The following is a 14073-nucleotide window of genomic DNA, read 5'->3' on the forward strand; positions in this document are numbered from 1 at the left end:
ATTGTCAATTGTCACTTAACTTTTTTTTCCAATTATCATTTACTTAATAATTTAAAGGCAACGGGTTTCCTCAATTTTTAAAAGTTAAGTCAACTTATCTCTTTTTACAGTGTGTAAATTACTGTAACTTTGTAAACATGCAATAAACAGATGTTACAAAATGACACAATTTATTCTGTTTATGAATGTAGATTGTTTTAAATTATCACTTACTTATTGTTTGCTACTTTTATTCTGTATTTAGAAAGATGCTATTGTATACTATTCTATATATTTAATTTATGTAATCCTGTTTCTGTGGAAATGTCTGTGGAAACTGTGTATATATATATATATATATATATATACATATATATATATATATATATATATATATATATATATATATATAGTGCTGTCAAATGATTAATCACAATTAATCGATTCCAAAATAAAAGTTTTTGTTTACATAATATACGAGTGTGTACTGTGTATATTTATTGGGTATATATAAATACAAACACATGCATGTATATATTTAAGATTTTTTTTTAAAGTTTTTGTATTAAATATAATATAAAATATAATAATATATAAATGTATACACATGTAAATATTTTCAAATATATATAAAGTATGTGTGTGCATTTATATATACATGATACAGTTTAAAAAAACAAAACCCCCCAAAAAACCATGGACTCAATGCCAGGTTATTGAGCAGCCTACAAAAATATTTCTATGGGTTTTCAAAAAAATCTACATTTATGTAAAATGAGGTCTATGGTAAACATTATTTGAAGAGACTTCCATGTTTTCTTCTCTGGTAACGTTTGTAACAGACTGCAATAATGAATATACATGAAATAATAACTATGTGAAATTTACAACTAAATGTGAATAGGGCTAGCCTACAAACTGACGTCAAACTTCACCAAACTTCCATTTTCATTACTATATTTTCCTTTTTTTTTTTTTTTTTTTTTATAAATTGTGTTTATAATGAATTACCTGTGTTTTTATATTCCTTACTTTTTGTTTTAGATTGAGACTTAAAATGTAACATTTTTCACTTTTTGCAGCGCCTTCTTTACTCGTCCGCGTGAAAGACCGGGGTTTATTTTGAAATGTTGAAAGTTGTTGTTTCCGGCTTCACCAGACAGCGGAGCTACATGTAAACACAGCGTCCATTTCCAAAACACCGTCCGGAGAAACATCACCGCTGAACATGGGGGCCGTACTCGGGCTTTGTTCCATGGCCAGTTGGGTAAGTTTACATATCAATATACTGATGAAATATAAATAGAATCGTATAGATGTGCGAAGGAAAATAACTATTTGTTTTTAGCGAGTTTATTATGCGATGCAGATGGGAAAAAAGCGAAAGAGAAAATGGTGTCTGGGCCGTTCACGATGCTCTGAATTCATTAAACCCACTGAATCTTTTGAATATTTAAAAAGAATGACACACAACAACATATTAATTAATTTCATCATGTTTTGGTTTGATTTAAATCAGTTGTTTTCTAGATGCACAGTGTCATGTTGGGTGGTTCCCCTGTTGTGATGAAGCAAACAATGTTTTTGTATTCATAGCAATTGTGTGTTGTTATGTTTTGCGTAATTTGTCCCACCAAGTGACATATATTAGTACTTTTACTCGTAATTGCAGCCAAATAACGTTACTCGTAGATAAACGGCATTTTGTCGGCTATTGTGGTTGTTTCATGGGGGGGTTTAATATGATCTTAAATGGGACACACATAGATGATCTTCCATCATAACATGAGGTTTTCAAACAAGGTCACATGGATTTGTTAGGATTTCAGGTGTTGCGACATCAAAACACCGATTAGATGTCAGTTTATGACACACACACACACACACACACACACACACACACACACAGGAGAGATGCGAAAACATGGGGCCTGAGGCTATGTAGCAGTATTTACTGTTCAATAACACTTAATAAAATTAACTTTTATTCTTTTTCTATTTTTTCCCCCAAGTATTATTCTAAAAAAAAAAATCAGCTTTGAGTAAATTACACTTTAAAATATTAATATTAAATATCTCAAATCGTTTGATTCGACGTATTAAAATAGAAAACCACTATTTTAAATTGTAATACTTTTTTTTTGCAATACTATTGTTTATACTGTATTTTTGAGCAAATACATGTAGCCTTGTTGAGCTTAGGAGACTTCTTTAAAAAAAACAACAATGACATAATAATAAATAAGTAAACCTTAATGTTCTCCAATATTTAGTAGTGTGAATATTTTTATAAGATGTTTATCCAGACATTTATTTTAGGAGGGTTTTAATGTCGTCTTTAATCACATCTAAACTCTTTTGTTATGTAAAGCCAGACAAATTTAGCCACAAGCTTTGCTTGGTGTTTTACTTAGACTACAAATGAACTTATAATCTGTTTCTTTTTGTTAAAAATTGTGTCATTTATCAGTTAATAGGCAAAAATTATGACGAAAAATCATATAGATTTTATAGTTATCAGTCACAATATCTTGCACAATGCATGCCTAATTATAATTCAATCAGTGCTTAATATATATATTTAGAGGGTACTACCTGACAGATTTCACAGAAATATGTATGTTGCGATAAAACAACTGTGACAGCCCTAGGGTCTGAAAAAAGCTAACAAACAATCTTGTGATCTGTAGAGGGAGTGTGTGGCTGAAGTTCACAAAATATCTGAAATGGCTTACATCACCTTTAATGTGCTCTTTTTTTTTTTTTATCTTCTCTGCAGATTCCTTGCCTTTGTGGCAGTGCTCCCTGCCTGCTGTGCAGATGCTGCCCGAGTGGAAACAACTCCACAGTCACTCGGCTGATCTATGCCTTCTTTATGCTGCTGGGTGTGGGCTTCGCCTGCATCATGCTCATGCCAGGCATGGAGGGGCAGCTAAAGAAGGTGACCCAGCAATCCTGAGCGTTTCTTGGAAATTAAAGTTTTGCATTTGTTTTACAAGGTTGCAGCTGAAGCAATCTGACCATTTCTGTGTTGTTTTTTTACGTCACTGCAGATTCCAGGCTTTTGTGAAGGAGGAATGGGGTCGTCCATCCCGGGAGTCCAAGGTCATGTGAACTGCGATGTGCTGGTGGGCTATAAGGCTGTGTATCGTGTGTGCTTTGGGATGGCCATGTTCTTCCTTCTCTTCTCTCTCATCATGGTAAAGGTCAAGAGCAGCCAGGACCCAAGAGCTGCTGTGCATAACGGGTATGTAGACGTTGGTGTGACCTAATGGTTAAAGTCTTGACCAACTCGAAGGTTGAAGATTTGAATCTTTATGAGCAAGACACAGTTGTGTTTAAAACATTAAAATAATTTCAGAAATGTCTCATTGAGCTTCTTCTAAATATTCATATCTTCTACAGGTTTTGGTTTTTCAAGTTTGCGGCTGCCACTGCTATTACAGTTGGAGCTTTCTTCATTCCTGAAGGCCCTTTTACTACTGGTAAAGTTTTATTTTATTACCTTAAATATGAAATATGCATGCAATTACGTGTTTACACTGTAAAGGTGAAAGGAATTGACTTTAAATGGCTTTTTAACAACTATCATTAAAAAATAACTGCTGAATGTGTAACAGTTTTACATGAATTATACATGATACAGTGGAATTTATGCAAAAAAGATGGCAAAAAGTACAGTGTTTAGCCAGCTTAAGTGATGAGATTAGGCAGATTTGAGTTGTTTCTCAAATTTTTGTTGTGAGGATCTAATGATGATCTTCTGCTGGTCCTCTTCCAGTCTGGTTTTATGTAGGCATGGCTGGAGCGTTCTGTTTCATCCTCATCCAGCTGGTGCTCTTGATCGACTTTGCTCATTCTTGGAACGAGTCCTGGGTGGAGAAAATGGAGGAGGGAAACTCTCGCTGCTGGTATGCAGGTATGCATTAAGAGCACTTGATTTGTTTGGTCCCACATAAGAATCAAAAACCTTTTTCCAACAAGCAGCAGTGTAGTACAACAAAAAATATAAATGTATACTACTGTTCAAAAGTTCATATTATTTTCTTGTGTGTGTTTTTGAAAGAAGTTTCTCTCTTTTTTGTTGCTTAAAAATACTATATAAACAGTAATATTGTGAAATATTATTCCAATTTAAGTTTTCTATTATAATATGTAATTTATTTATTTAAAAATTATTATTTAATTATTATTCTTATTATCATTGTTGAAAACAGTGTTGCTGCTTAAGAATAGAATCCAAATTTGTTAAGGATTTTTTTATTTTGAATTTGTTTCATCCTTACTCAATAGAAGTGGCTTTCCAGAAAATCTTGCCAAATTTTTAAATAGTAGTGCATATCTTAATAATGTCATAAATATAACATATTTAAATTCATAAATGGAACACATTATTATTATTTTTTTTAAACATATTTGTAAAGGTATTGTCCCTGTTTTATGTTTAGATACTTCTTACAGTGTATGCAGTCATAAAGAAGATTGATTGTGTATTGTTGTAACGTAATTTTTTTTTTCCTACCATCCTTAGCTCTTCTGTCTGCTACAGCCATCAACTACGCTCTGTCGCTGGTGTCTCTGGTCTTGTTCTATGTGTATTACACTCACTCTGATGGCTGCACTGAGAACAAAGTCTTCATCAGCATCAACATGCTGCTGTGCGTTGGTGCATCTTTCATGTCCATCTTGCCTAAAATCCAGGTAATGAATACAAAACATCTGTTTGTATGACTAGTATTGAAACTGTGATCATTTCCTATCCTTCAGTATTGCTCAGTTTTGGATATATATCGTATCAGGTGAACATCAAGTTGTTTAATTTCTTCATCTCCTCCAGGAGTCCCAGCCCAGATCTGGTCTCTTGCAGTCCTCCATTGTTACTCTGTACACCATGTATCTGACCTGGTCTGCCATGACCAATGAGCCTGGTAAGGACTGTGAGAGATTTGTTTTAAAGGAATAATCTCTTGGTCTAAAATAATGATATTTTTTCCCCTCAAGACCGCAGATGCAACCCTAGCTTGCTTGGCATTATTGGCCTCAACAGCACCACCCCTGCTGGTCAGGACCGTGTTGTTCAGTGGTGGGATGCCCAGGGTATTGTGGGCTTGATCTTGTTCCTGTTGTGTGTTCTGTACTCCAGGTAAGAGAGTTTGCATGTGTTAAAATATATGGTCTGTTTTTGCAGCTATTTTTCAACACAGCAGTCAAATTTTATTTTATTTTTTTATTTCTTCAGCATCCGCAACTCTAGCAACACCCAAGTGAGCAAACTGACCCTCACCAGCGACGAGTCTGCTCTGATCGAGGATGGTCCAGCTCCAGAGAACTTTGAAGAGGGTGATGGCTCCAACCGTGCCGTTGACAATGAGAAGGATGGAGTCACCTACAGCTACTCTTTCTTCCACTTCATGCTTTTCTTGGCTTCCCTGTATATCATGATGACACTGACAAACTGGTACAGGTATGTGCCCACGTGATGATGTATTTATCAGTTTCACTGCACAATATATTAGTGAACATGTTTTAGTTTGATTAGGCCAATTTTGTAAGTAGGTCAAGTGTAACCACTTTTCTGGTTACAAAAGTGCATTAATATGCATAAAATTCTGTACATAAAAATATACATACTGAATTGCAATACACCCTTAAAAATAAAGGATCTTTATTGGCATCTGTGGTTCCACATAGAAGATTTAAAAGTGCTTTCCCCCTAAACCTAATAACTGATTGGGCCACCCTTAGCAACAACAACTGCAATCAAGCATTTGCGATAACTTGCAATGAGTCTGTTACAGCGCTGTGGAGGAATTTTGCACTTTTTCACACAGGGCCATGTGGGTTTGGATTTAGTTTTCCCTATACATTAAAAATATCTCCCCTGATACACTTGAGCAATTTAATGTTATAAAAAATATATATTTCAAATAAATGCTGTTCTTTTTTTTACTTTCTATTTATAAAAGAATCCTGAAAAAATAAATAAAATTTAACCAGCACAGCCATTTTTAATATTTATAATAAGAAATAGTTCTGACCCCACTCTTTTGAACGGTGGTGCATGTATATTTTTTACTAATTCTTTTTAACTAAACTCTTAAAGCTGTTCTTAATTAAAACAAATTTAATAAAATAATTTGTATATACAATATCATCTGGCATTTTGTTGTCACTATTTATATTTAAATGTTTATGATCAACAAGGTTTACAGATTTATCTTTAAACTCTGACTGAATTTTTTTTCTTGTCAATTTTATAGCCCTGACTCCAACTATGAGACTATGACCAGCAAGTGGCCCTCTGTGTGGGTGAAGATCACCTCCTGCTGGATCTGCATCTCTCTGTATGTGTGGACCCTGGTGGCTCCACTGGTCCTCACCAACCGTGACTTCGACTGAGAGGACGGATAGAAATTAAAGCTTGCAATTAAAATCCAACATTACTTATGTGAATATCCACATGTATAGGGATAGGAGGTCTAAATGTAAATACCTGTGAGTGTTTTGTTCATTCAGTTGACCCTACATGATTTTTTTTTTAACCTTGCATGCTTTTATGTAGTGTTTATTTGTTCATATATGAGCTGAAATAAATGAAGAACATGGCTTGGGTTTCCTGTGATGTGATGTTAATATTTCCTTCAAGAATTTGTTCTTCAAAATTAAGGATAAATTAACCTTGATTAAAAACCTCTGTGTGGTTAAAATAAGTTATTTGTGGAGAGTAGTGATAAAATGCAAGTCATGTTTTCCCATAAATCGTGACATCCATAATTTCCTATAGAATGCACATATACAGTAGTGAATTAGCATGCAAAAAATTTACAGGCAACTTAGAATTGTAGATTTGTCATGCTTTTCGCCTCTTGATGATTTGCACCATGAACATGACTGTAACAGTGCTAACCCTTTTGCAACTTGCACACGTTAGTTTTTTGCACACTATTCATTTTATGCTTGTAGCCAATGTGTGTTAAACAATGTTTTGCACTGAATATATGATCCTTTGCTGATAAAACCTGAATAGATGACTTGTTTTGCTTTACCCTTTATTGTAGCCTATTAAAGGCACACTGGTGGTTTTCTTGATGGCAGTTCTCACATTTGTTTTTAATGTCAGTGTTATTGTTTGCCCTTTGACAAGTGCATTGTAATCACCAAATATGTCATCTTATTAAAGGTTTAAAATCCAGATTATGTTCTCATTGGAGTTTCAAAATATTACCAGTTATTGGTACAGATTTCAGGATTTAATTACCGTACAATGTACGATTTAATCACGATAACGGTTCAGGTTTCCGATATCGATTTACCAGAAAATATTCAGGCATATGTATTTTTCTAAATGGAAAAAACAAAATTAATGCTGTAAATTAAACGGTGAACCCTCTTGGTACATTTTGGTAGAGTTTTTACATACAGTAGTTAACATTTGAAATTGGATCAACAATAACAAAAAAAGTTAATCAAAGTTGTCCTAAAACGAAGGCATTTTGGTTTTAGGGCAACTTTGATGAAAGGTTTAGATCCACTTCAAATGTTGACTACTGTATATAGGCCTACAGTTCTAATTATATTATACAATTCTAATTATCTTCTCAACTTAGTCGTTAGAATATATATGTGTATATATAGAGAGAGTCTAGTATAGTAGTGAATGTGCCTATTTTGGCTTTTGCAAAATGCTCCTCTTTTACTTTTTTGTTTGTAACATGCTCACAACACAAACTGATTTATTGATGTCTTTTCATGGTTCAAAACCGAGATATTTTTAGTTGTTTGGTATTTAAAAGTGGAAAAGATTATCAATTCGCGTGGGCTCCGTGATCTTTCTTGCTACAATCGGTATTTATTTCTTTAAATTTCATGATGAAACTGTCAGAATAATTTTTAAAACTAACAAAGCGTGTAGACTCTGCACGATCGCTTCCGCATTTGGTCTCAGCCAGCTCAGTTACATCCGGTGCTACGCCGGAAGCCGTTTTTGCGATTGGCGAAAATGGCACAGGGGTGGATGACATATTACACTCGCTGTTTACAAGAGCTTCCCCGGATTACCGTGAATGACGTTAAACGTATTGTGAGGCAATCAGCTGTTACACCCAACAGTAAGAAAGGGCTTCAAATTATTGTATGCAAATAGTATTTGGTTAAGTTTTACTGACGAATCAGGACTAACGGACATAGAAAATGGCATTTAAAACGTTTTTTTTTTCTTTTCCGGTTCATTAAAATCATAAAATGGACATTTCAACCAAGCCCTATTTGAAAACCAAAAAAAAAAAACCCACACCAGAATCAACGTCTAAATTCCTTTAATGCTACTGCAAAGCTTTGTATAATAATGAAAAGCTCACGGTAACAAGAATCACTGTGTATTGTCCAACATTATGGAACTAACCACAAGCCAAAGTCTTCACGTCTATTTACAGTGACATTAGGACATCAGGCAGGCACTTCTATACCATATACATAAAGGATAGCTGTAACGTTTTCTGAACTGCTCAATAATAACACAGGAAAACACGTGCTTCACAAAACAGTCAGCTGCAATGTAAACCAGCAACATAACTGCAGCCTAATCTCCTGCTAGAGATTGTGGAAAGGACACTAGCTAGTGAACAGTAACTAGAAGTATCTGTGAAAGGAAGGAATGTCAAACTCATGGACAGATGGTACCAAAAAATTCTGGCAAATAAATATCATCATTTTGATGAATATTTACAAAAAATGAAAAGGTCTGTTTTCCAGGCTGATTAGCTTTCAGAAATCAACCTGTGGCGAGTCGGCACTGGGCAGGTCAGAGTTTAGTTCGCACAGGTAGAACAGCGTGGTCTCGCTCGCCTCCGCCTCTGTGAGGGGCTCCAGACGGATCAGAGAGCTGCGAGGTGTCTCTGTTTCCGACTCCAGGGCCTTGTCCAACAGGTCTGTGGGTTCGTCAGGGCTCTGGGGCAGGATAGGATTTTCAGTTGGAGAATCTGGTGGGGCCAGAGGGGTGCATCCATCCAGGAATGCCAGCAGAGGGCAGGTTGTATACTGGATCAGCTGCTTATCTGAAAGAAGGAACCAACACGCTAGTAAGCAAAGCGCAGTGATGGCACACAAATAACACTGATTTATAAAGGAACATGCAACAATTACCTGTGTTTTCAGACTCAGGCTTCCCTTTGTTGACATTGTCCTTTGTTTCCGAGACAGCTTCCTGCCAAAAGCAAAAGAAAAACAGAGCTTTATCAAAAATATGACAATGCAGAATAAAATTAAACATGTCATCATGGTGAATTACAGCAGGTGAGCGATGCATCATTGGAAATTATTTTAGAGCTTTTCAACAACAAAAAACAGATTATGTACAGCAAGTAAACACATTATAGCTTATAGAATCTCCAAACAAACCTGCATGATATCTGGGTCAATGCTGAACTGTTTTCCATACAGCATGGCCTGGAAGTCTTCCAGACTGCAGTCAATGCTGTCCAGATAGTCCATCAACTCAACTCTGTAGTGATTTCATTTACAATGAAATGTTCATTAAATATGCTTAAAGCAGATGTAATTTTTGCACTACAAGTCTAAAAAAATAAATCAATAAAAATAAAAAAAGAGAAATGTATAATTTGAATTTGGTTGAACCAATTATTTAGCATTTGATTTGAATGATAATTTTGAATGCTAGATTAATTTGAATGGAAGCCCATTTCCTTCACATGATACAAAAAATAAATAAAATAAAATCATGCTTTGACAGGCACAGAGTCATAAATATGAGATACTAAGTATGAGGGGGAAAAAAATGCAAAATTATGAGAGAGTCATGAGATATAAATTAAGAGATGTCAATTAGGAAATAAAATCAATTATGAAAAAAATATAAGAAAAAGTAATGTAAAAAATAAATGGAATTATAAGATAAATTGAAATTATTAGATACATTAAATTATGAGATAAAAGATCAAATTGTGGATTATGATTTACCAAAACAAATGTGTCAGAAAACGACTTCCATAAATATGTTTTCAGAGTTGGAATAATGTTTGATTATCTCAATACGTACAAAACATTTTTTTTTATTTCTCTTGGCAAGGAGAAGCTCATGATAGATATTAAATCTCAGCAGCCTTGTATTATATATAGCCTACTACTTACTTGCCAAGAAGGTTTATATTTTGTGAAATGGCTCCATTTTCGCTGAGAATGGAGTCCATCAGCTTCACTGGATCCTCTGAACTTAGAGCGGAGGGGTTGTTCAATTGCAGGGCGCTTGATGAAATGTCAGAGATGCTTTTGGGTACTGCTTCTTGTTGAGCGGTTGAATTTGTTACCGTTCCGTTTGTGCTGTCGTTTCTTATAGTTGAGCTGCTTTCACAAGCAACTTCCAGAATTTCAGCATCTCTGTAAGAAATCGAGAAAAACACAGATCTCATTTCTAATTTTCTGCCACAAAACTTTAGGCAAAAGAGGTGCAATGGTTTGAATCAAAACCTAAATGCTTACCCTTGGTCAGCTAGTATCGATACGCCATCTATAAATTCTGCATCTTCATCTGTGATGTCACAGATGACGACATCTTCAGAAATGTCAGAACTGTTCTTCAATCCATTGAGTCCATTCACTGCAGACTAACAGAGACAGCAAGAGATGAGTCTCTGACAAACTCATATTCAAGTTTCAATATTAATGAGAATATCATATTTATATAAATAAATCGGTCCCCCACCAACGTGAATTTAACTGACGGTGATTCTCACAATTTAAGGTTCATATCCAGGGGCAGTACGGTTTCACACAAAGTGAACCCTGCCTCAAATCTCATTTAAAGTGAAAAATGCAAGATATCGAATAGCAACATCACATTTACAAAATAACTGACAAGAGCACATTTGCTCCTAGCAAGGTGTATGGAAGTGTATGGAACCTAATCAGCCCTGGATGGTTCTACACCTACTTTGCTGTGGTCCATAGGTTCCTCGAAGATCTGGTGGATAAATTTTGACTTCTTTCCGTTGCTGTTCAGTGTAAGTGGTCTGAAATTGGATAGCAAGTAAGGTACATATTAATAATAGTGTAAAAAGATATTATTTGTTTTTAATTTATAATAATAAAATAAAAATATAAATTCTCTCTCTCAAAATTACTGAATCAGAATAGGAACCAGGAAGATACATACACTCTTATTTCAAATAACTGTTTTCTGTTTTAATACATTTTAAAATGTATTTTATTTCTGTGATAGCAAAGCTGGAATTTCAACAGCTATTGCTCAAATGTTAAAATCTGTTCAGCTAATTAATATTTTTTGTTAACTATTAATAGTTTTTATTCAGTATTCTTTAATGAATAGAAAGTGATTTATTTGAAAGAAAACATTTAATTGAAACAGATTTTGAAACAGAAAAATGCCGGTAGTATACTTTTATTAAATGCATTTTAGTCTTACCTTTTGCGTTTTAAATTTAACATACGATTGTTCTGAACAAATGTGAAGATAAACTGCACCAGCTGCAGGGAACAATACAAAAAGTGGCATCAACATTTAAACCTGTGCATTAGATCATGCACTTTTTATGCTGATATACAATAGAAATGTCTGCAAAACTGCTACGTGCAAGTAGAACGTACCTCCTTTATGACCTGCTGCTGCTGTGCATGTTTCTGTCTGAGGTCTGACAGCTCGGTCCAAAGAGCTTCATTCTCTCTGGAAAAAAAGACAACAGAAGAGAGAATGAGAGTTATACATTTTCTAAAAAACATGCCATGGTGTCAGAGTGTAGTTCTTTGTTCTTGCTAAGACATTCGGAGTGGTTTAACCATGTTGATACTTGCTGAACAGGGCAATATTAGGCACAACTAGTGATTAGACCATCTGTTCCCTTAACTTCTGGGTAAATACACATGGATGAGATTAAATGATACAGGATAATGTAAGGCACAAGCACAGATTAAAGCTTCTAACAGAGTATTTTATTACCTTTTCAGTGTAGCAAGTCTAGAATCCATGTTTTCTTGCTGCTCATGTACGTTCTGAACGCTTGTCAGAATTTTCGAAAGATCTCCTTGCCTTATTTTGCTCTCTTCAGGGCGAGCATTTGACACCTATATCAAGAATAATGACTATCAACTTCAGCTTAAATTCAGATGTTGCTTACAACAATTTAAATTGTTGTTATACAAAAAATGTTCTCTAAATATTTTCATTTGCATCTTATTTTCAGGTCTCTCATTTTGTAATTTTTAACAGAGATTTACCTTTCTTTTGATGTTCTCTAGCAGGTCATCTTGCCCATGTTTGAAATATGGATGCTGGAATTCAACTGGTCCATCTCGCTCTTGCTTCACAATGCCCGAGTCAATGTGCATCACCTTGCGAAAACCATCTGTTTGTAAAGGACAAAGAAACTAATATTAATCTCAAATTACAGCTGAACAATGGGGAAGGAGGAGAATTTCGGTGGAGCTGTAGAGAAACCACTTACACATGTTGAGCTGTCGGACAAAACTGGCCATGTTGTTGTGCTTGAAAAACTTTGGAAGAATCTCTTTTGCAAACCTTTGTTCATCCAGTACAAGGAAACTGCTCCCTTCCTATGAAAAATAAATGAAGAGCCTTAACTAAATAAAACAGACCTGTCATTTTGTATGTTGTTCCTCATTCTGTTTTTTTTTTTTTTTTTTTTTTACTTTACAGTCGTGGTCAATATAAATTCTTGATTGAATAGAAGAGTGTTTACATTGAAAACAAATTACATCAAAATGCTATTTTTGTATTTCACAGAGAAATTACAAGAAAAAAATAATCAAAAGAATACTACGAAGGTAGAAAATAATAAAAAATAATTAGTATAATAAAATATCTGTTGTAAATAAATATATATACATATATATAAATACACACACATATACATATACATATATATACATATATATATATATATATATATATATATATATATATATGTAAACTAAATCATAATAGAACTGTTAAATAAAATAAAACGGAAAAAATATGTTGCAAATCTTAATACTTATATATCATAGCACAACCTCCATGATCTGACGCACATCCATCAAAATCAACATCTAATCGCATAGGACCCGGATCACAAATAACTGTGTCACTATAAGCTAAGCTAGAATGCTAACATTCAGGTCTTTTCTTTCAATTACCTGGCTCCAGCAAATAAATTCATTTGTATCCGAATCCTCGACGAGAGTCCAAAGCTTGGTGAGAAATGCGGGAACGTTGGAGTTGTGTTTCATTTTGTTGGAATGAAAAGTAAACGCTGCAAAGAATAAATAATATGAGTCAGATAGGATTGTTTTCTTGGGTTTTAGACGAAACACGAGAACCAGTGAAAATAGCGACGCAAGTACACAACTTCCTGTTGGATTCGAGAGCTCTGATTGGTCCGTTGCGGCCTTACGTAAGATTGCTCACGTGTATTGTCAGCCGTATGTTGGTGGTAGCCAATGAAAACGCTTCGTTGAAGAGAGAGAGACCTGATTGGTCACTCTTCCACCCCCGAGAGCATTAAAGCGACACCAGCGCTCAAAAATGAATATTTTTGATAGTGTTTGTTTGTATGGCTGTCTGTTGCACAAATCGCACAACATCAAATCTCATTAAATATAGCGTTTTAAACGTTTTAAGCGCTTAACAACATTATAATTGATTTAAAGCGTAAATTTGAATATTTTTCCAAAGAAATATAATTATAATTATATAATACATATATTTATGCTATAGCACGTAAATAAACTTAATAAATCCACACTAGCAACATATTCGGATGAAAGTAGATGTAGAAAGTAGATGAAACATATGAACTAGCTTGCCAAATTAAGCATAAAATGTAAGTTATTTTATATTATTTACTAGTGTTTGGTACTGTTGTATTAAAATATACAGTTTACTGAACACGTTTGCTTCGGCCTTGAGCTTTGTGCCAGCAGCTGAATCATACCTGTGAAGATATTAATAACAACAGCACTCTTGTGTCTGTGATATTGCGTAATGTTACCTTTTACATTGTGGCTGTTGTAAAAATCAAAATAATAAAAATAAATAAATAATTGATGGTAATATTGGTAAAAAAA

The 14073-nt window shown here is 34.4% G+C and overlaps 2 protein-coding genes across 4 annotated transcripts; one reads left to right on the forward strand and one right to left on the reverse strand.

Annotated features, from left to right (window-relative positions):
- The first annotated feature begins 1124 nt into the window (after positions 1–1124).
- LOC306880224 (serine incorporator 1-like) lies at positions 1125–6585 on the forward strand. Its single transcript, XM_079433600.1, has 10 exons — positions 1125–1246; positions 2759–2920; positions 3033–3226; positions 3385–3464; positions 3761–3898; positions 4511–4680; positions 4817–4907; positions 4981–5122; positions 5219–5443; positions 6240–6585. Exons 1-10 carry the CDS (start codon positions 1208–1210, stop codon positions 6376–6378), a joined length of 1380 nt encoding a protein of 459 aa, XP_079289726.1. The 5' UTR covers positions 1125–1207; the 3' UTR covers positions 6379–6585.
- A 1692-nt stretch (positions 6586–8277) lies between these two features.
- On the reverse strand, positions 8278–13369 carry LOC306880223 (heat shock factor protein 2-like; the record flags this gene model as incomplete). 3 transcript variants are annotated; one of them, XM_079433597.1, is made up of 12 exons in its annotated part: positions 8278–9032; positions 9121–9181; positions 9376–9478; positions 10126–10371; positions 10474–10598; positions 10925–11003; positions 11417–11478; positions 11599–11674; positions 11948–12072; positions 12226–12353; positions 12453–12561; positions 13144–13369. In XM_079433597.1, the coding sequence occupies 12 exons, from the start codon at positions 13234–13236 to the stop codon at positions 8743–8745; spliced, it is 1497 nt and encodes a 498-aa protein (XP_079289723.1). In that variant the 3' UTR covers positions 8278–8742. The 3 variants fall into 3 exon arrangements, with proteins under 3 accessions (XP_079289723.1, XP_079289725.1, XP_079289724.1); XM_079433599.1 differs by lacking the exon at positions 13144–13369 and adding an exon at positions 13002–13072; XM_079433598.1 differs by lacking the exon at positions 13144–13369 and adding an exon at positions 13021–13056.
- Between the last annotated feature and the right edge of the window lie 704 nt (positions 13370–14073).

This window comes from Barbus barbus (genome assembly GCF_936440315.1).
Source record: "Barbus barbus genome assembly, chromosome: 14".
Classification (NCBI taxonomy): domain Eukaryota; kingdom Metazoa; phylum Chordata; class Actinopteri; order Cypriniformes; family Cyprinidae; genus Barbus; species Barbus barbus.